The sequence below is a fragment of the Nilaparvata lugens genome, chromosome 10 (genome assembly GCF_014356525.2).
Source record: "Nilaparvata lugens isolate BPH chromosome 10, ASM1435652v1, whole genome shotgun sequence".
NCBI lineage: Eukaryota > Metazoa > Arthropoda > Insecta > Hemiptera > Delphacidae > Nilaparvata > Nilaparvata lugens.
The window spans coordinates 44261760-44284590 of NC_052513.1; the positions used below are offsets into that span (position 1 = coordinate 44261760).

The 22831-nt window shown below is 33.5% G+C and overlaps 1 protein-coding gene across 3 annotated transcripts in view; it reads right to left on the bottom strand.

Moving 5' to 3' along the window:
* Positions 1–1914: 1914 nt before the first annotated feature.
* Positions 1915–22831, bottom strand: part of LOC120353391 — a 60450-nt gene continuing 39533 nt past the window's right edge. For all 3 annotated transcript variants that reach the window (XM_039436952.1, XM_039436955.1, XM_039436953.1), the window contains one exon: positions 1915–2691. In XM_039436952.1, coding sequence (XP_039292886.1) covers positions 2279–2662 — 384 coding nt within the window. In that variant the 5' untranslated portion in view covers positions 2663–2691 and the 3' untranslated portion in view covers positions 1915–2278. The remainder of the gene's footprint in view (positions 2692–22831) is intronic.

Below are 22831 nucleotides of genomic sequence, written 5' to 3' on the forward strand. Positions count from 1 at the left end.
AACCAGCTTTTCTTGCCTTAAAACTACTGTATCCCGATGATACTGCAAATTCTAAAGCCTTTTCATTGATTAAATTCCCTGACAATGGAAGATTTTACTCTTGCATTACAGTCACCCATTTTATTACCGGTTATCAGTATCATCAAATGTACAAATTTACAATGTTGCAAATCATTAGCAACACTTAGTTTTAGAATCTGATCACGATTTTTTAGAAACTGAATGAAACTGAGTACAGTAACTTAAAAAGCAAAATTGAAATGTGTAACATAAGCAAATGGTGGGATGATGGAAAAATCCAGCATTCCCGTTCCTTTATCTATGAATGGCGAGTTCTAACAATTGAAATGTCTGGCAAAAGCAAGGATAAGAAAGTCCAGTCGTTTACCTGTCTGGTCTACGAATGACAAGTTCTTGGAAGTCCATTTCCAGTAACTTGCATTCAATTTCCGACACGTGTTTCAACCTCTATTGACTGTCTAACACCCTATCTTCTTCGTATTTGAATTGCCATTTATTTTTAGTTCTTTAGTCCATTATTATTGACCTTTCTTCTGAAACTAAACTTTTTCTTTGAAAATGACTCTCTGCTTCCTATAAACACTACATTTTGTATGTTGAAGTCAAGAGAAAACTTTGTTGTTGAGAGGTCCGAAATTCGTTAAATAGAGGTAAATAAGCAGCCAAAACTCTAAAATGTCATGGGACGAGGTAAAAACTCGTTGCGTAGAGGATTTCGTCAAGTGGAGGTTCAACTGTAATTAATTAATTACAATTCTAATAATACCATTAGAAATCATGTGAATTATATTTTCATATTGTAAATCAAACCTCCTGGAAATTATACTCACACTGATATGAGGCACTCCATCTCTATAAAGCTGGATTCGCACATGAAACAGTGACAGTGGAAATATAAATCACATAAGCTCTAATGGAATTATTCATACTCACTCGGCCGGGCTCAGTGAGAACAGTCCAGATAGAACATATGTGAATTATATTTTCACTGTTCACTGTCACTTGTAGTGTGCGATTCCAGCTTTATAAAGCTCAGTGTTAGTAAAATTTCCATGAGGTCTAATTTCAGGTAGCCTAATTTAAGATATGATTTACATAAAGTAAATATTTCATTAGTTATAAATATTTCTGAAAATACATGGACCTTGTCGAACAAACATAAAAACAACAATTAGTACGGTACGGTACTTCCTGAGCTATTATCAGACTAATATTTTAAGACAATTAAACATAAAATGTGTAATCAAACTAGATGTCAGTATGTAAAACAATATGACCGATATATTGACACAATTCTTAAAACTCAAGGTAGGCCTATGCTATAAAATTCAAATTTCTCCACTGCCATTATAACATGGACCTCACTATATATCAAATTATAAAATACATTAAAACCATTAACGACAATTAACTATTATACTAACCTCACTGTGAGCATCGGAGAAATTGCTGAGTGCCGGACTTTCGAGCATAATTTCGGCAGGGCTGTGATTGGCCGAATCTCTCTCCCCATCGTCATGTGACTCGTTTGACAGTTCCATCTTCCGATCCACACTCAGCTCATCCTGTTGTCTCTGTTGCTCCTTAATGTCCAGCGCCATTTTCGGCTGTTCTCTGTCCTTTTTCAACGCAACAACTTCCTGCTTTTGGACTTGCACCTCCTCAACTGGTTTCTTAGACACCTTCACACAATTTTCAACACTGTCGTTGACAGCAGACTTGTCACTTTCCTCAATTTTCTTCTCCTTCACTACTGATGCACTTTCCGCAATCTTCCCCTCCTTCACTGATGCACTCTCCACAACCTTCCCCTTCTTCCTCTCACAGATTTTATCTGTATTACAATTATTGTCTTGACGCACCTCGTCACTTGATCTTTCTGCTACACTTTTGATGATTTGTTTTTGATTTGTAGTGGATGTATTTGCTCCAGTAATGGTTTGTTGACTTGCAACAGTTTTAGATTCTTCACAAGCGATCTGATTTACAGATATTTCCTTGGGAATCTGTTGATTTTTTACAACTTTATCAGATTTTTTACAAACTATTTGTTCCACAGATATCTTCTCAATAATGGGTTGATTAACAACTTTATCAGATGTTTTACAAGCGATTTGTTCTACAGATACCTTCTCGTTATTGGGGTGATTTTCAACAAGCTTGGATTTTTCACAAACGATCTGATCAACAGATATCTCCTCGGTAATCTGTTGATTTTTTACAACTTTAGATGTTTGTTTTACAGATACCTCCTCCGTTATTTGTTGATTTTAACAGGCTTTTCACAAGCGATTTTCTTAACAGATATCTTCTCGGGAATCTGTTGATTTTCAACAACTTTAGATGTTTGTTTCACAGATATCTCCTTGGCGGACAGTTCGACTGACCTAACCTCTTCGACCTCAGCTATCGGCTGCGACGTCTCCAGATCGCGTCGCGCCTTCTCAATGGCATTCAGCAACTGGCCGGCGGTACGGCTGATGGATGGGTGGTCACCTATGGACGCCTGCTCCGCTGCGGTCCCCCCGGGGTCACTCTTCAGTGACGGCCTCCTGCGTCTGTACCAGAATAGACTGATGAGAACGGCCAAAGTTGGCAGGCTCCAGATTAGCACTTGCTTGGGACATTGGTAGGGCGCCATGCCAGAGATCCACTTTGACAATTGAGTAACTGCAACACAAAAAACAAAAACATCCATCATTATATTGTCACATCTACATACAAGTACGAGGAGACTTCAATAAGTAACAAGACAAATTACTATCAATCATTACACACAAAATATTGTCAAAAAATTCGAAATTTGATTCAAACGAATTGATAAAGTGAAGCAACATAATCTACTTTTTGGACATACTTATATCAAAATTCGTTAAGGGCAACAGTTTTTGGCTAGGCCTGTTGGTACTTTTCTGATCATATATTTGATTTGTATGTTATGGAATTTGAATAAATAAAGATAGGAGATACACGAATGACGCATTATTACATATGAACAAATCAACTTTAAATTTTGCATAGAGATTCTGTAGTTACAGACTGTATTATCAATTCAATTTTTCTTTGGTATACTCAGTGGTCAACTGATTTTTATCAGATAATACAAATTTAATCGAATAATACAAACTATTAATAGATACGATTTGTAGTGGAAATTTTAATGGATAACACATTCAAAAATTCATCAATTTCATAGCTTCATATTTCTGATCAACCCAGATACAAAATTTTTAGTAAAATGCTTATTTGGACTGTAATTGATTGTGATTTTTATAAAAGTTTTTACATAACCTCATTTTGACTATTTTAATCGAAATTAGGGAGAGAAACAGTTATGGGTTTATCCTGTTGATTCTCTCCCAATCATTTAATTTGGCATTGTGATTGTGGAATGAAATAAATAAGTAAATTACACCACTATTGTATTCTATTAATAAATACAATACGAGTTCTAGTAGACAATTTGAGATGAACAATTACAATAATAGCATGTAAACAAAGTGCAAATCCTATTCAAGGACAGTAAGATGATGTATATCAACTAACAGGAATATACGAGTGTGGTCGAGACACACTTTATCGATAAAAACCAGAAATCCGGATATTTTGACACAAGAATCTCCGCAGATAAACGACGACGGTTGACTACTAAAAAGTGAAGGTTATCTGGGCAAGCGCCAAAGTCCGAGCGGGTAAACTTTGCGACAAAGTCCGTTAAGTCCCACTGAGGAACTTCTCTAGTGGTCGACCTTCGGACGATCAACACCAAATAATTCAGACGATCCGCACCAAATGTCAAAGGCGTTCCTTGCACCTGCTGATGATCGCAAAATTGGAAATATTGCGTCGCAGACTCATACGCAACTTTGTTGAAACAGATACAACTCTATGCAGACTGATAGGCTCCAAGTCAAATGTCAGCCGAACTGGTTCAACGAGTAACATTAAACGAATTTAAGCGATCGAAAAAATGTAACCACATCACAAAATTCTCCAAATACTGATCATCCACAATTATCCCTAAAACTATAGTGAGGTCCACGTTTCTTTTCTGGCTTAAAATTTTGTAAAATTACTCAAAAATTTCCAATTTGTAGAGATTTGAGTGGAATATTTTTGTTGTTAATTAGTTTTAAAATATCAAAATTTAAAATTTTTAGTTTAGTCATTAGTTTTGAAGTGTAAATTGGACTTTTTGAAGTGCAAAGTGAAATCTAACCTCATTCTTATTTGTAAAAATTTGGGAGAAGACAGTTTTGGACTATGCCTGTTGTCTTCTCCCAATCAATAACTCTCTATTTGGTAGAGACTTAGTGGGGAGGATATTTTTAATATTCTTTCCGAAGAATGGACATTGATATGTCCAAAGCTCCGCCAATTTATGTAGATGCATAACAATATAATTATCTATAGTTATTATATTACAAATTACTTTTTCATATCATATACAGTTCAATAATTATTTTCTTAGTCTATATTATGTAAATTCATCTATAATTTTGCTGTATTGTAAGCTATTGTATATAAGTGTATAAGCCAGTATATATTGTAATCTACATAAATAAAGTACTCAATCAATCAATCAATCAATCAATCACATTTTAATTATGATTTGTGATTGTGATTTAAAATAATAATAATAATAATGGCAGTATATTTGATTAACATAGGTTTTGCTATCCTTGTCTATCATTCAACAAAGCAGACAGAGCTATTATCGCTAACAATGTAGAAATATAATTAATTAACATTCTCAATTATGATCATAACAACTAAGGTGAGATTCACCATTAATAGGACGGCATAGTTGTCAGGTTTCCTTTTCCACCACCTACTAAATTAGATAGTTTTAATAATTCAAGTCAATCATGCCAGTATACAGTTTCTGATGAGAAGTTTCTGCAGGACTACTAACTTGATCGATTTTTCTATAGATTTACTAATAATCTTAAAAATTATTAATTTTACGGTGCTACATGATGAATAATTATTAATTTTTCGAAACTACATGATCAATTTTCATAGGTTTACAAATAACCTTGACCATTATCAATGTTTGTGGTAAATATATCCGATTTGAAGTACTCTACAGTTGCTCTTACTTTTCAATAGGTTAATGACTTTCAATATGAGATTTCTTTCATTCAACTTCAAAGAAAACAAATGTAATTTGAACGGATATTTACATCACGTATGATAACATTGACCACACAAATATCTATCAATATATTTGAAAAAATGCAGTCGCCACTTTTTATCATTATATAAAAACAGTACAATCTTCAATGAAGAAATTGCGTCTTAAAAATAATTATCTTTGCTTCGCGAGACTGATAGCATTTGCAATTTTTTTTCAAACATTCAACTGGGTATTGAAATCAAGTTGAGCTATTACTGCCTTACAAACATGATGATTGTAAATTCAACAAATTCATAACATTGATAAATTTGTCATAACGTAATGGTTCAAAATAACCAACAAATTCAAGTTAATCCTTCAACTTGAAAATAAAACTGTACGTCATAAAGTATAAATTTTGACTTGTAAAGATTATCCAATAAGCTTATGCTTCTTGTTATACAGCAGAAGATAATCTAAAAGTCAGTACAAGGACTGTCCAAGTACCTTGGACAGAAAATTATATGTCAATCAGAGTATCAATTACTCCAATTAATAATTAACTATCCCAAGAACATAAAACTAATTGTAACAGAAAACTAAGATAAGAAGTAATTGGAAAATAGTGTAGAGTTAACTTACACAATAATTACGATCTTGACATAAAACTTGTTGTAAAAAGTTGTTGAGAATTGATTTACTTATAAATTTCTTGGAGAATAATTCAATTTTAAAAATTCAATACCTAATTCATAGAATAATACGAATACTTGATTGACACTAAGGGACGTTTGCACAGTGCCAGTTTAAACTAAATTTCATCTTAAACTGGATTAAATCTATATCAAGTATCATTTGTTGCAATGTGATTCATTTCCTAATCAATTTTCAGCTCGGAAAAATATACAAATATTAATTATAGACTTCATCTATTCTTCTATATTCTTCTCCACCTTCTTTCTACTCTCCACCTCCTTCAAATTGTTTCGGCTTCTCTTGTCATACCTCTATAGTGGGGTCCACGTTATAAAGGCAGTGGAAGAATATAGAATAACAGCATTGCCGATTCTCTGCCTTGTCACTGCCTTCCATAGAAGATAGCTGTTTACCGGTATATCTGATGTAATATCAACTGTTCATTCTTGTTTAAAATAATCAATCATATTATATTTGTCAAGGAAATATATTTATCAATGATTAATTTATTTTATGAAAAGAAGTTTTGGACTGTAGTATGTTTCTTCGTCCTTAAGTTGATTGTAAATGATGCATAAATTAAAACATTTTCAAAATTGAAACTGAATATTTAGTTAATTAATTGTTGAGAAATTATTTAGCAACGTTACGGAGCTAGAAAAGGACAACGCTATCGGCTTTGTCGAATGATAGACAAGGATAGCAACACCAGTGTTAATCAAATACTGTCATTATATTGTGTACATCACTATAGCAATAATTTTGTATTGCATTTGCCCTGATTGCTATTACTTTACAACGCAATAAATGATGTATATACAGCAGTATTCCGCATTCAACATGCTATCAAATGCTATGCAAAAAGAGTTCAGCTTAAAGAGATAGATAGTCTCAAAATCTATTTGAACAGATGGCTTTATGACTACAACGCTAATGAAAACCTTCCACAACCTTCTCTAATATTACAATAGATATTAATCAACGGTCTCACTCAATATAACATGACAAATGAATTCAGATCACATCCAAAACAATAGATCTAAATATTCTTCACGTCGAAATGCATCATTATAAAAATGGTTGCAGAAATTATATTTAATCCGTTCAAGGACAAATTTAGTTACCTCAATAGGCTTACAACATCGTGAAAACTTAATCATAAAATTTTATTCATACTAACAACTATTTTTTATAGTTATCATCATCATAATCATCATCATAGATTTATTCTACTATTATTGAATGTAAAAGACTAAGAAATTGTCAAAAACCACATATTTATTGATACTTAGAAAGACCGGTTTCGGTTATTACACCATTGTCAATCTCTGATAAACTCCTACACTACTATTTTAGTGAAGTCCACGTTATAATGGCAGTATTGCATTGTATCCCAATACCAAGATATCATGATTTATTCTTTATTGATTCATACAATAAGTTCATCATCAAAAATGATAGGGAGAGAATAAGGTAACCTTGTGCTATTCCTCTCCCAAATTTAGATAAGGCTACACATAGTCCGAAATAGGTTAAGAGTATATATTTGAATATACTTCAACTCCCTATTTTTTAAAGTTTGTAGTGTTAATGTTGATGTGGAACTTTTCCATAATTGAATAGACTTAGAACGTTGTCAAAAATCCACTCTAATTAAATAAAAATTAATATTTTTTTACAGGAGCATGCTTTCGTGTGTGCTCACACATCATCAGCTGTAGGTTACACCTCTTTTTTATAACTATGCACATTTCCATATTGTGGATCTCAATATTTTATAATATTGTAGTGCTTTTAAAATATTATATTTTCAATTATTGTATTACTGTATGAGAATGTACGGCATTTATTGTAAACTATGATGGAGGTAGAGATTCTGAAGACCACAGAAGCGGTTACAATAGAACATATTACATTCGATCAACATTAGTGTTGTTATCCTTGTCTATCATTGGACAAAGCAGATGAAGCTATCCTTTTCTAGCTCCACAATACCGTTTTCCATTAATGTAGAAATACAAATAATCAACAAAATATTCAATCTCAATTATGGAGAAAGATGGGAGCACAGTGTTGCCGATTCTCTGCCTTCTATATAGAGGATAGCTGATACCGGTATATCAAGAAAAAATATATTTCTATCATTTAATAATGAATTTCCATAATTGATCTCTTTTCTGTATAGGGCTACTTTTTATAGAAATAGAAAGAAAAATAAAATCTCAGTACCCTTATTTAATCACAACATGTTTCGGACATTGATGCCATTATCAAATGATGAATATCATTATCAAGTGATAAATATCATTTTCAAGTGATAAATATCATTATCAAGTGATATTTATCACTTGAAAATGGCATCAATGTTCGAAACATGTGATTAAATAAGGGTACTGAGATTTTATTTTTCTTTCTATTTCTATAAAAAGTAGCCCTATACAGAAAAGAGATCAATTATGGAAATTCATTATTAAATGATAGAAATATATTTTTTCTTGATAATACCGCTATCAGCTACCCTCTATATAGAAGGCAGAGAATCGGCAACACTGTGCTCCCATCTTTCTTCACAGCCATTATAACGTGGACCTCTCACTGTAGAGTGGCTTCAGCTGCCGGCTATCTGCACTGGAAAACTGAAACTGGTTTGGTTGGCATTTCTATTTGGTAGCCACAAATGTAGACCACATCTACTCTCTCAGTCGCACCCATTCATATCACATACTTCCTTCTCTCTTTCTCTTGCTTCTCAACCCATTCAGCTCTGATTTCCATTCCAAAGTAGGCAGACCTCTCAAACACACCCACATTCACCAGTCAACAAACTCGGCGAAAATAATTAATTATCGTCGTATAAATAAATCAAGATTTAATTACTGCAACGTATAAATTTTATAGGCTATCACACCATGGAGAAGAGGTAGCATAAGAGGATATCCCTACACATAGCATCTCCAAAAAGAAGTATTATGACTATCGGCTTGAGTTAACAGAGACATTTGGAACATAATCGCCCTATAACATATCTGCTTATGCTATCACACATCAACTCATCATATACTAGTAGTTCTGTGAACAGTAGACCTCGCGCTCAGTAAGTTACATTGACCTCTTGTTATGTTTTCCCAAAAATTAATAAATAATTTATCAATTTAAAATGTCTAGAAAAAATCCTAAATAAACATAGATCTTTCTGTCCTATCGTACCGTGACGTGTCGTCCCGGAATTTGAGTGTGAGCGCTGTTATCAGGTCTGGCTGCCGTCGATACGCCAATCCAATCAACCCATCAGAGAACATTCTGTGTTATCGTGTGGCGAAAAATCGGTGTGTTGAAATTAACAAAATAAACTACCATAATGCTGATTTCCTACAAACTTAATTTCTCACTTTTCATGATTTTAGAAATCAATTTCTTTTCAATAATATTTGCTGCAATTTTGATCATCAGATTAAAAAATAAAAATGTTTTCTATCAATAACTCCAAATTCTAAACTGGAATCATGGCCTCAGCTTATGGAAAGACAAAGTTAGTAGACAACTGTCTACAAACGTTGATGGAAAGATACATTTTCAAGATGTTCGATGTTTTTGAATGGGTAGTATTATATTCCACTAGGCAGCTGATTTATGATGAATAATTTATTATTCTATAGTCTGATTTCCACGGTAATATTGGCGTATGAAGGAGGCTCCTTTTTTCTTTTATATTATCCTTGAAATGCAAAATTTCCAAAAACCTTGTATATGGGTCGACGCGCAATTAAAAAAGGAACATACCTGTCAAATTTCATGAAAATCTATTACCGCGTTTCGCCGTAAATGCGCAACATATAAACATTTAAACATTAAGAAACATTAAGAGAAATGCCAAACCATCGACTTGAATCTTAGACCTTACTTCTCTCGGTCATAAAGAGACATCTGGAGGAAGGGAATGAAATAGGGAAAGAAAATAAACTTCTGTTGACTAAGGAGGTCTTGATCGCTATAGTCAGGTCCACGTTATAATGGGAGTGTTTGATTAGTAATGGTATTGCTATCCCTGTCTATCATTCAACAAACCGGATAGCGCCATCTCTTTCTCGCTTTGCTCTGTTGCCAGATCGTCTTTTAACAATGTAGTATTAATAAATTAATCAACAAAATATTTTATCTTAATTATGAAACTTCATTATGAAGTTATTGAAAAATATAATTGATTATTTTAAATGAGAATGAACAGTTAATATTACATTAATAAACCTGTATCAGCTATAGAAGGCATTGGCAAGATAGAGGATCGGCAACGTTTTTCTCCCATCTTTCTCCACTGCCATTATAACGTGGACCTAACTAGTTTTCAAAACTCATGTAGCAGTTTGGTATGACAGTGGAGGTCCACGTAAAAATAATGTCAGTGGAGAGAGGAGAACAACGTTGTCGATTCTCTGCCTTACCATTGCCTTCTATACAGGATAGCTGATACCAGTACAACTTATATCAACTGTTCATTCTTGTTTGAAATAATCAATTATATTTTATTCTTCAGTAATACTCTTCAATAATTCAATAATTAATTTTCAAAATTGAGATGACATATTTCATTGATTGATTGTTTAAAACCTATCTGGCAACATTTCATAGCTAGAAAAAGATAACGCTATCTGCTTTGTCAAAGTAGAACTAAAGACCTGCAATTCACTTTCAACAGAAAATCAGAAAAATTTAGTTCCTTTAAATTTCTAGGGCTAACACTTGACAACAATCTTAATCGTAAAGCTCATATCCTTGATGTATGTGGCAAGCTTGCAAAGGGTATTTTTATGTTACGCAGGCTAAGAAATATTGTTAGGCATGAGGTGATAAATAATGTATATTATGCTCATATTTATAGTTATTCAATTGGGGTATTAATTGGTATTAATAACATAACGGTATTCAATTGTGGGGTAATAGCTCAATGTCACCTACACTCTTCAAGCTTCAGAAGAAAGCAGTAAGAATAATTTGTCATGCACCACCACTGGCAACTTGTAAGCCACTCTTCTAAAACTTGCAACTATTGACTCTTCCCTCTCTCTACATATTTACATGTTTGTTATATATGAGGAAGCACGCGCAAAAATGTACTCTGAATGGTAACATTCACGATTACAATACAAGAAGTAGACAAGATATAAGAATTGACGCTCACCATTGGACTACGGCTCAGAAAAATTGGCGCTACATGAGTATCAAGATATTTATAGTATATTTCGCACCTAGGGCCGAAAATGAGACTTTTCCGGCTCGAAATCGGTTTTCAAGTCCGAGGTCGTAGGCCGAGGACTAGAAAAGATTGAGAGCCAGAAAAACATTTTTGCCCGTGGTGCGAACGCTATTTTTCGCCACACACAAAAATAAACAATATATAATTATATGAGAATAATTCTTTATTAAGCACTTCCGAAAGCAAAAGTGGAAGGTCATAGCTCTAGCAAATCTGAGGTAATCTGAATAACAGGAAATTGTCAAAGTATTTTTATTTTTTATTCTGATTTGTCTAAATAACCTAATAGATTATGTTCAATTATGTGGGAGGTTGAGTTTATACTTTTTTATTCTTTCAAATGACAATAAGATGATATTATTATAAATGTTTTAATTATTATTGAATAATAAACTCAAATAATGAAAAGTTTTTTGATCAGCTGTTTTTGCACACTTGAAATTTAGCGGCAGGAAAGGGTACTCTTTCCGGCCTTAGCCGGAAAGAAACCTGTTCTGACGTCAGACGAGAGTCGTCTGCAAACAATGCCTTTCAGATCTATGTAGGGACTGGAAAACAGCTGCTTTCTGTGCAGTGTGGCGAAAATAAATTACCACTTGAGGTTAGAGCAATGGATGACAATCATTTCAAGTCCTATATAAAGAAAATACTCATTCAAAAGTGTTTCTATTCTATTGAGAATTACTTCAATTCAGATTTTACACTAAGCAGGTAGTGTCGTTAGATTTTTGATATTTGTTTGCGAACTCGGTTTTAGTTGCTGTGATATTTATATAATTCCAATGAAAGCTCCTGTACATTATTTGTGTAATTGTTTATTTGTGTTGTTTGTGTAATTTGTAGCCTATTATTTATGCTCTGTTGTAATTTTTCAGCTACTGACGTTGTTATAACATTGTTCAATGTTATTTTGATTTGATTCAAATGATAGACAAGGATAGCTGCAACACCAATGTAAGTCAAATACTGCCATTATAACGTGGACTGGGGGCCTCACTATAGTATCCTGCTTCCTAGTGTAATATGTAGTTGGCTGACAGAGGAGAACAGAAGACAACCAGGCAGTTGGCCAACGACATGGACACAAATAGACCAAAACTGCATCTGACAAAACTTCACTTTCAACATGCAACCAATCCCACAGGTCAATCCAACATTCTAATCTACAGTCAGGTTTCGACAATAAATTGTTTTCAAAATAGAAATAAAATTAGATTCAAATCAAGAGTGGTACCGAACATCTCATCAACAGTTTCAACAATTCAATTTTTAAATGAAAAATCTGGTGTGGCTCACTCATACAACTTTCCTTGTCGTTATGAAAATTTATCACCTGACGCTAGTGTTCACGCGCATCTCAAGTCTACTATTCCAAGATCCAAGCCAGCTAGTGACAGGACAATAGCGCTGGAGATACACGAAGTCTGCTAACTCTTCATAGTGAATGATTTAATAGAATCAACACTTGCCAAAAGTTTGCAATTGAATAATCACATTTTCTCAAATTTCAAGCTTATTTTCAATTTCAGGTAAAAATGTTACTGGACATTATTTGAAGAGATTTTCATGCTCAATCTTTTCCACTCGAAATTTTTCGTTTAAATTATATCTGAGATCTGATAATTGGGAATCTAAAATCAAACTTTGCATAGATGGGGCGAAGCTCCTGAAATTTTTATAGATATGGGACTTGTGGCAGTTGATAGAGCTTATCAATTACTATTTAAGGTATAAATTTTATCAAAATCGTTGGGGTCATTTTCGAGAAAATCGCAAAAAATCCTTTTTTTGACAACATTTTCGCTATTTTAGCCACCATCTTGTATTGCATTTGATCGAAATTGTTCGTGTCGGATCCTTATAGTGTAAGGACCTTAAGTTCCAAATTTCAAGTCATTCCGTTAATTGGGAGATGAGATATCGTGTACACAGACGCACATACACTCATACACAGACAATACCCAAAAATCACTTTTTTGGACTCAGGGGACCTTGAAACGTGAAGAAATTTAGAAATTTGGGTACCTTAATTTTTCTCCGGTGCACACAAACTGTGATGTTTATCAGAGATTGACAATGGTGTGATAACTGAAACCGGTCTTTCTAAGTATCAATAAATCTGTGTTTTTGTGACAAATTCTTACTCTTTTTTTCATTTAATACGAATAATTAACACAATATCAACTTCTCAACTACACAAAAAGTGAATTCAATTTTTATTCAATTATTGAAAGGATTTTATGAGCTTGAAACAGAACAACTCATGAAACGTCAAAACTTTGAAAAACTGTAAAATTTTGAGACAAACACACACAATTGGATAAAAATCCATGAACAAGATTCATCTCTCAACATTTATAAAACGCAAATAGTTGATAAAAAATAAACCCTTGATTGATATCTATGCATCATCCTGAATTACTTTACATCTATGCAACTTCTCTTCAATAGACTAAAATATAATCAAACACCAGACCGTAGTTCAAAAACAAACATAGTTTGTAAAACTACTACCATTGTTCCTGTTATTTGAACAGCTCTGACAAACTCCAAAGATGTTTGAATGTCAATTGTCAACATCATATTACACTGTCTCTATCTATTCAATGCAGTGTCTCAACATAAAATGAATATAAATTTATACAACTATAATGCAGTCATTTGGAGTCTTGTTGAACGATGCATGGCATAAATCACTAATGAAAAGTGAGTGAAGATGATGAATCAACACTTGTTGATTGGTTAACATTGTCTTCTTAACTGTGTGCGAAAAACATCTGTAGCTATTGTGAGGTCCACGTTATAATGGCAGTATTTGATCAACATTGGTGTTGCTCTCCTTGTCTATCATTCGACAAAGCAGATAGCGCTATCCTTTTCTACCTCCGCAACGTTACCAGACATTTTTGCAACAATGTAGGAATATAGTTAATTGACAAAATATTCAATATCAGTTATTGTTTAATCATTGAAAAATATATCCTCTTAACGAATAAAATACAATTATTGATTATTCTAAACAAGTATGAACAGTTGATATTACATCAGATATACCAGTATCAGCTATCCTCTATAGAAGGCAGTGACAAGACAGAGAATCAGCAACGTTGTTCTCCTATCTTTCTCCACTGCCATTACAACGTGGACCTCATTTTAGCTATGTGCGAATAACTTGTAGCTTTGCACACTTCCATAAAAAATCCTATTGTTCTCAGTAAAATACGCAAAATAATAATGTGAGTTAGTTGAGTATGTAATTTGTTACAAACTTGGTGATAAAAGAGTGTGGAAATCAGGTAAAAACAATGAAAGACCACGGGACAATACTTGCATAGCTATGAGAATTATCATAATGAAATGACAAATTAATTAGTTACAATAGTGAAAGGTCCACGTTATAATGGCAGCGGAGAAAGATGGGAGGACAGCGTTGCCAATTCTCGGCCTTGCCACTGTATTCTATAGAGGTTATCTGACACCTGTTTATCTGAAGTAATATGAACTGTCCTTTCTTGTTTGAAATAATCAATCATATTTCTTTTGCCATGAAAATATAGCCTATTCTTCAATGATATAGATTTTCATGATTGAGATTAAATATTTTGTTGATAAATTATATTTCTATTAACTATTATCTATTATAAAATATATACATGACGCGAACTCACAGCCTCCTTCATTCCCTGGGATTTATTGGCCTGCACAAGAAATAAAATCAATCCTAAGTTTAGTTAATATTTTTCTTTTTATCTTTTATTTCTTAATTAAGTATTATTTCTTATTTCACTATTATTTGAATTTGTATTTAATCTATTATTATCATTATTATATTCTGAAGCTTATCTTTTCTATTATAATTATTTTATGTAGTGACTGCTTATGTTGTCTATGGAACTCTCCTCCACACGCAGACGTTTAGTTTTTGTGGAGGAATTCCGTAATATTGAGTTTTACACTGTAAATACTTCAAGGAATAAAAAATATTTGAATTTGAATTGAATGAAAAAGACTAAGAAATTGTCAAAAAACCACTTATATTTCTACATTGTTAAATGACTTTCTGGCAACAGAGCAAAGCGAGAAAGAGATAGCGCCATCTACTGTTGAATGATAGACGAGGATGATATGACCAATGTTTATCAATACTTCCATTATAACGTGGACCTCACTATAGTTTTTCTGCATTCAACAATACTATTTTTGTAATCTGGTGTATTTTTGAAAACGCATACGGAAATGACAAAATTTTTCATAAATTCAACACACATTGCATGGCACCTCCCACAAGAAACTTCATCTCACAAAACAAAATCCAAGAGAATCATTTGTTCAAGTTCAAACATGCCATTTCCCAACACCCACTCAAGGGCTTTTCAAAAACATTGTGTCTATTAGACGAAAAACAAGAGTTATAGACAAGTTCAGTGGCCTAGACATGCCTAGGAAGTGGCCGATTGAGTTCAATAACATTTCAAAAAATTTGGCTATTCAAGCCAGAAATTTAAAAATAGCTGGGACAGCCACATCGTTGTCAAATTGGAGACGACATTCGTTTCTAATTCTATTTCTGTTGATACACAAGTTTCTAGAATGGGCCACATTTGTATCAAGGCGAGATACGGGGAGCCGCCTCCTTCAAAGATTTCTGAGAGCATCCTGTCTGTTTGGAGTCGTCTATTTGAAACGGTATTTCCGGAAGTTGTGGGAGGCTGTCTGTAGAACTACGCCGGTTGGAAGCCCACAACTCATCTAATTATTGCAATCAGCTGATTTCTTCTTCATCTTCTTCTACTTCTTACCCTTCCTCTTCTTCTTTGACCTCTTCCTCTTCTTCTTCTTTGATTCTTCCTGTTTATCTTAATATTTTTTTACTTGTTTCTCTTCCTCTTCTTTTTCATCATCTTCCTCTTCTTATTCTTCTTTATCATCTTTTTCAATCATCATCATCATCATCATTATTATCTTCTTCTTCATCATCTCCTTCCTCACCTAATTATTGCAATCAGCTGATTTCTTCTTCATCTTCTTCTACCTCTTACCCTTCCTCATCTTCTTTGACCTCTTCCTCTTCTTCTCCTTCTTTTATTCTTCTTGTTTATCTTAATATTATTTTACTTGTTTCTCTTCATCTACTCTTCTTGTTCTTCTTCTTTATCATCATCATCTTCCTCTTGTTATCCTTCTTCATCATAATCTTGTACAATCATGATCATCATCATCATCATCATCATCATCTTCCTTCCTCACCTAATTATTGCAATCAGCTGATTTATTCTTCATCTTCTTCTACCTCCTACCCTTCCTCTTCTTCTTTGACCTCTTCCTCTTCTTCTTTTATTCTTCTTGTTTATCTTAATATTCTCTTACTTGTTTCTCTTCATCTTCTCTTCTTGTTCTTCTTCATCATCTTCCTCTCCTAATTATTGCTATCAGCTGATTTCTTCTTCACCTTCATCTTCTTCTACCTCTTACTGTTCCTCTTCTACTTCTTTTTCTTGTTTCCCTTCATCTTCCTCTTCTTCCTCTTCCTTTTATCGTTCTTCATCATTATCTTCTTCTTTTTCTTCTTCTTCTTCTAAATCATCTTCCTGTTTTTCATCTTCACCATCTTCATCTTATTCTTCATCCTCTTCTTCTTTTTCATCATCATCATCATCATCAACATCCTCCTCCTCCTCATCTTCTTCTTCACCTTCTTCTTTATCTTCTTCTTCAGGCAGCTGCACCCGTCTGCTAGTCGACCAGGATTTAGCTTTTATTTCTCACCAGTAGACTAACGACTAACTAGACCGATATTCTCTGGTATAGAAGAGTCCTTTCACTGACCTGCCTACTATTGGAGAGAATTCTACAAACCACCACAGTCTATAGTGAGGTCCACGTTATAATGCCAGTATTTGATCAACATTGATGTTGCTATCCTTGTCTATCACGCCACAAAGTAGATAGCGCTATCCTTCTCTACCTCCACTACGTTACCAGACATTTTTTAACAAAGTAGAAATAAAATTAACAAAATATTCAAGCTCAATTACTAGTAGTTCTGTGAACAGTAGACCTCGCGCAGTTATAACGACCCCCAACCATAAGCACATCCACACTGATACACTAACTATTTATTTGATCAGATCATGCTTACACAAGATTTAATTATCATATAACGCTTTCCGGAATTTAGCGCGAGAAAACCAGAAGACATCTGGGCGCCCAGACGAGCTGTTATAAGTTCTTTGCATCCTATTTAATAGTGCATAAAAATTGCATTCAATGAGGCATATAGTCTACACAGCTGCTAATTTTTTACCAAGTTACATTGAGATATTGAATTGCATGCGTCTTGGCATGCAAATTATAGTCAACTCGACGGCTGATTTATGATGAATAATTCTATAGTCTGATTTTCACTCTAATATTGACGTATGAAGGAGGCTCCTTTTTCCTTTTATATTATCCTTGAAATGCAAAATTTCCAAAAACCTTGTATATACGTCGACGCGCAATTTAAAAAGGAACATACCTGTCAAATTTCATGAAAATCTATTACCGCGTCTCGCCGTAAATGCGCAACATATAAACATTTAAACATTAAGAGAAATGCCAAACCGTCGACTTGAATCTTAGACCTCACTTCGCTCGGTGAATTATGAAAAAAGTATTATTCATTCATTAAAAATATATTTTCTTGGTGAATGGAATAAAATTGATGAACTGAGTTGATATCACATCAGATACACCGGAATCATCTATCCTCTATAGAAGGCAGAGAATCGGCAACACTGTTCTCCTATCTTTCTGCACTGCCATTATAACGTGGACCTCACTGAAGGGCACGGCAACTCTTGACTCAGCTGTTGAGTGTTGATGTGACATGGAATTGTAACTGGAATTAATTCAGTCCAAGAATTCAGTGAAGAAGAACTAACTTGTTATTCTATTTAGCCGACAACCAGTCTCGCAAGTTCCGAAAAACAGCTTCACTTGGCGAAACTTTTAGTTTTATTTGAAACTGACGAGCTTTTGGTGGTGGTAACAAGAACTCTGCTATGACGACTGTCCGCCTCTTCTCTTCCTCGTCTGCTTCTATTCCTTCTTCAATATATCTTCCTCCGCAGTTGCCGGCTCATTGGCAAAACATCTGATCCTCTCTCTCACTCACTGGTGTTCTCCTACTCTTTCCTCTCTCACTCACTGGTGTTTTCCTACTCTTTCTTCTTCTTCTTCGTCTTCCTCTGCAGTTACCAGCTCATTGGCAAAACATCTGATCCTCACTCACTACATCTATCTCTCTCACAAACTCTGTCCCTCACTCTCTCTTTCTCGTGTTTCCCTTCTCATACAAACTTGCTTCCTTCCTTCTCCTTCACCTTCCTCCGACATATTTCTGTCCTTTCTTTCTCTGGGACGTCTTCCTCTCTCACCGTTCAATATGTCTTTCACTGGAAGGAAGTGCTTTGTACAAGAAATTACACACAGCAGTCTTCTAGTTCTTTAGTGAGGTCCCACGTTGTGATGGCAGTGGAGAAAGATGGAAGAACAGCGTTGCCGATTCTCTGCCTTTTATAGAGGGTAGCTCATACCGGTATATCTAATGTGATATTAACTGTTCATTCTTGTTTAAAATAATCAATAATTGTATTTTATTTGTTAAGAAGATATATTTTTCAATGATTAAACAATAAATTATTATCATAACTGATATTGAATATTTCGTCAATTAAATATATTCCTACATTGTAAAAAGGTCTGGTAACGTTTATCAGAGATCGACAATGGTGTAACAACCGAACCCGGTCTTCCTAACTATCAATAAGTCTGTGGTTTTTGACAATTTCTTAGTATTTTTATTTAATATGAATAATTACCACAATCTCAACTTCTCAACTACACAAAAAGATAATCAATTACATTTTATTCGTCAAGAAGATATATTTTACAACGATTAACTAATAAATTTTCATAATTGAGATCAAATATTTTGTTGATAAATCATATTTCTACATTGCTAAAACGATCTGACAACGTTGATTGATTGATTGAGTACTTTATTTATGTAGATTACAATATATACTGGTTTATACATTATATACAATAGCTTACAATACAGCAAAATTATAGATGAATTTACATAATATAGACTAAGAAAATAATTATTGAACTGTATATGATATGAAAAAGCAGTTTGTAATATAATAACTATAGATAATAATTATATTGTTATGAATCTACATAAATTGGCGGAGCTTTGGACATAGCAATGTCCATTCTTCGGAAAGAATATTAAAAGGAAAAGGATACCGCCACCTGTTTTGTCAAATGATAGACAAGGATAGCAACACCAATTTTAATCAAATACTGCCATTATAACATGGACCTCACTATAGAATAGTCTAGTGTAGTGTAGTAGGCTACAATTCGCTTGCCACTTGAATCGACCGTGGAGACGGGAGAAAGTCCACCCAAGAATAGTATATAGCTAGGCACTATATTTGAAGTCCACCAACCGATAGGCCGGCCGGCAACTGAGAGTATATAGAATGTAACATTATATAAATATATACTGAATAGTCTGAGGCCGGCAAGCATGGTATGAACCGGTTTCAGATGCAAGACAGACTGTACAAGCAACCGGTACAGAGTACAGACTAGACAACACTGATACTACACATCCATTCCTATCCTGTTCAAAATATTCATAACACAAAATCATTCATCATTTATTTCTTTATCACAATTAACCTTCCATATAATTTCAATGTTTCATTACAATCATTTTATTTGTATTATTAAAGTATCGTCAAAAAATGAGCACTATATCCACTAGCTGGAAAATAACAGATTTTGAATGGTGTTTGACTTTTTTCAGTATTGAATGAAAAAGACTAAGAAATTGTCAGAAAACCACTGATTTATTGATAATTAGAAAGACCGGTTTCGGTTATTACACCATTGTCAATCGCTGATAAACTATAAACTCTATAGTTTATAAACTATAACTATAAACTGTAACTGTAACTATAAACTCTATAGTTTATAGTTTATCAGAGATTGACAATGGTGTAATAACCGAAACCGGTCTTTCTAATTATCAATAAATCAGTGGTTTTTTGACAATTTCTTAGTCTTTTTCATTCAATATGAATAATTACCACAATATCAACTTCTCAACTACACAAAAAGTTTTTTCAGTATTATTCAATCTCTTAAATGAATCAACTATAGTGAGATACTGATTAATAGTGGAATGAAAAAGACTAAGAAATTGTCAAAAACCACAGATTTATTGATACTTAGTAAGACCGGTTTCGGTTATTACACCATTGTCAATCTCTGATAAACAGTTCAACTGTGGTTTTTGACAATTTCTTAGTCTTTTTCATCCAATATGAATAATTACCACAATATCAACTTCTCAACTACACAAAAAAAAAAAGATTAATAGTGGTTTGCTATCCTTGACGGTCATTAGACAAAGCAGATAGTTTCATCCTTTTTCAACCCCTACCGTTGCCAAATTGCTTGTAGGACTATGTAGAAATATGATGAGTTGGCAAAATATTCTACCTCTATTATGAAAAAATTCAATACTGAATCATGAGAAAAATATATACTTGAAAAATAATTATATTTGAGATAGAATTGATCATTTAAAATAATCATCAATATTAATAACAGATCAGATTATTTATCAGAAGGTTGTGTGTTTAAATCACGTCGGGGTCACCAATATAAGAATTTAATTTGTTGGTTTCCTATGTTGGAATTGATTAAATGAAACTAGATGAATGATGAAATATTTTTACTTTCCTTGCCCTATTACCATAGGTAAGGAAAGTATTGCTTCCCGAAAAAAATTAAGGTAACCAATTTCTAAATTTCTATACGTTTCAAGGTCCCCTGAGTCCAAAAAACTGGTTTTTGGGTATTGGTCTAGATGTGTGTGTGTGTGTGTGTGTGTGTATATGAGTGTATGTGCGTCTGTGTACACGATATCTCATCTCCCAATTAACGGAATGACTTGAAATTTGGAACATAAGGTCCTTTCACTATAAAGATCCGACACGAACAGTTTCGATCAAATGCAATTCAAGATGGCGGCTAAAATGGCGAAAATGTTGTCAAAAACAGGGTTTTTCGTGATTTTCTCGGAAACGACTCCAACGAATTTGATCAAATTCATACCTAAAATAGTCATCAATAAGCTCTATCAACTGCCACAAGTCCCATATCTGTAAAACTTTCAGGAGCTTCGCCCCATCAATGCTGATAGATTCCCAATTATCAGGCTTCAGATACAATTGAAACAAAAACAAATCAAGTGGAGTAGATTGAGCATGAAAATCTCGACAATTAATGTTCAGAAACATTTTCACCTAAAATTGAAAATAAGCTTTGAATTCGAGAAAATGTGATTATTCAATTGCAAATCATTGTTGATTCTATTAAATCATTCACTATGAAGAGATAGCAGACCTCATGTGTCTCCAGCGTTATTGCCCTGTCACAAGCTGGCTCAAATCTTTGAATAGAAGACTTGAGATGCGCGGGAACACTAGCGTCAGGTGATCAATTTTCATAACGGCAAGGAAAGTTGTGTGAGTGCGCCACACCAGATTTTTAATGTTGGAATGACAAAATTGAACTCTGGATAAAATATTGAAATAAACTGTTACAAGTGATAAACAAACTATGCCGGTTGAAAACATCACACAGGTGGCAATCATATGATACGCCACAGATTTGAAATACCAGGATAACTTGGAGCACAGCCGTCTACTAAAGAAAACGGCGGAAAGAAAAAAGTGTCAACAATGCTTTCCTATAATTTTCTTATAATTTCCTATGTCCTATTTCCTATTTTTTTCCTATAATTTTCGCCGTCTACTAAAGAAAACGGCGGAAAGAAAAAAGTGTCAACAATGCTTTCCTATAATTTTCAATGATGTTATAACATGTGAATCTTACTATATTAAAGTAGCCTTTGGTACAGATTTTTCCAATAATTCATTTGAAACCCCATATTGAGAAGCCTGGATAGAATATACTGATGTACCACAAAATTGAAGATTTATCTATGTTATTTATTTATAAAATTGTTATAAGAATTTGATTACTCATATTATGGGATTGTTCCTGATGAGAAATTTTGTATATCAAAACATTTTAGCAGTTTAAAGTTGTCTGTGGTGATGAATCAAATAAGTTACATTTCACTAGAAGAGTCTGAGGAAGAGAAAAAGCTCAGATAAAATAGTTATTTGTATATCTAGAGTGAAAAGTGCTGTTTTTTCTCCTTGAGGGAAAAGTTTGAAGCCCGAGGCGAAGCCGAGGGCAACAATTTTCCTGAGGGAGAAAAAACATTTTTCACTTGTGATATACACAATATTTTTCCTCCACCTACATTTTTATAAAAACTATTAATAAAATAATTTTTAAAAACTTATATGACCAAACAATGTGTTACAACATAATCTAAAAAGTAAACAGAAACAGCTGGCTTGTAATCACAGTTCTCCTCCGACAGCACTATCTGTCGGCTAAAGTTGTAACAACAATGACAGCCAAAACTACAGCTATGATGAAGTTCCCGTTTCAAATTTGATTAGTTAATAAGTAATATTCGTTGGCTGATATTTTGAATAACATGGAATAAAAGAAAAAAATATATACATTTTTTTTAGTATAGTGATATGAAGTTTGTAATAATAATTTCAGCATACAAACATAAATTTTATATATCGATCAAA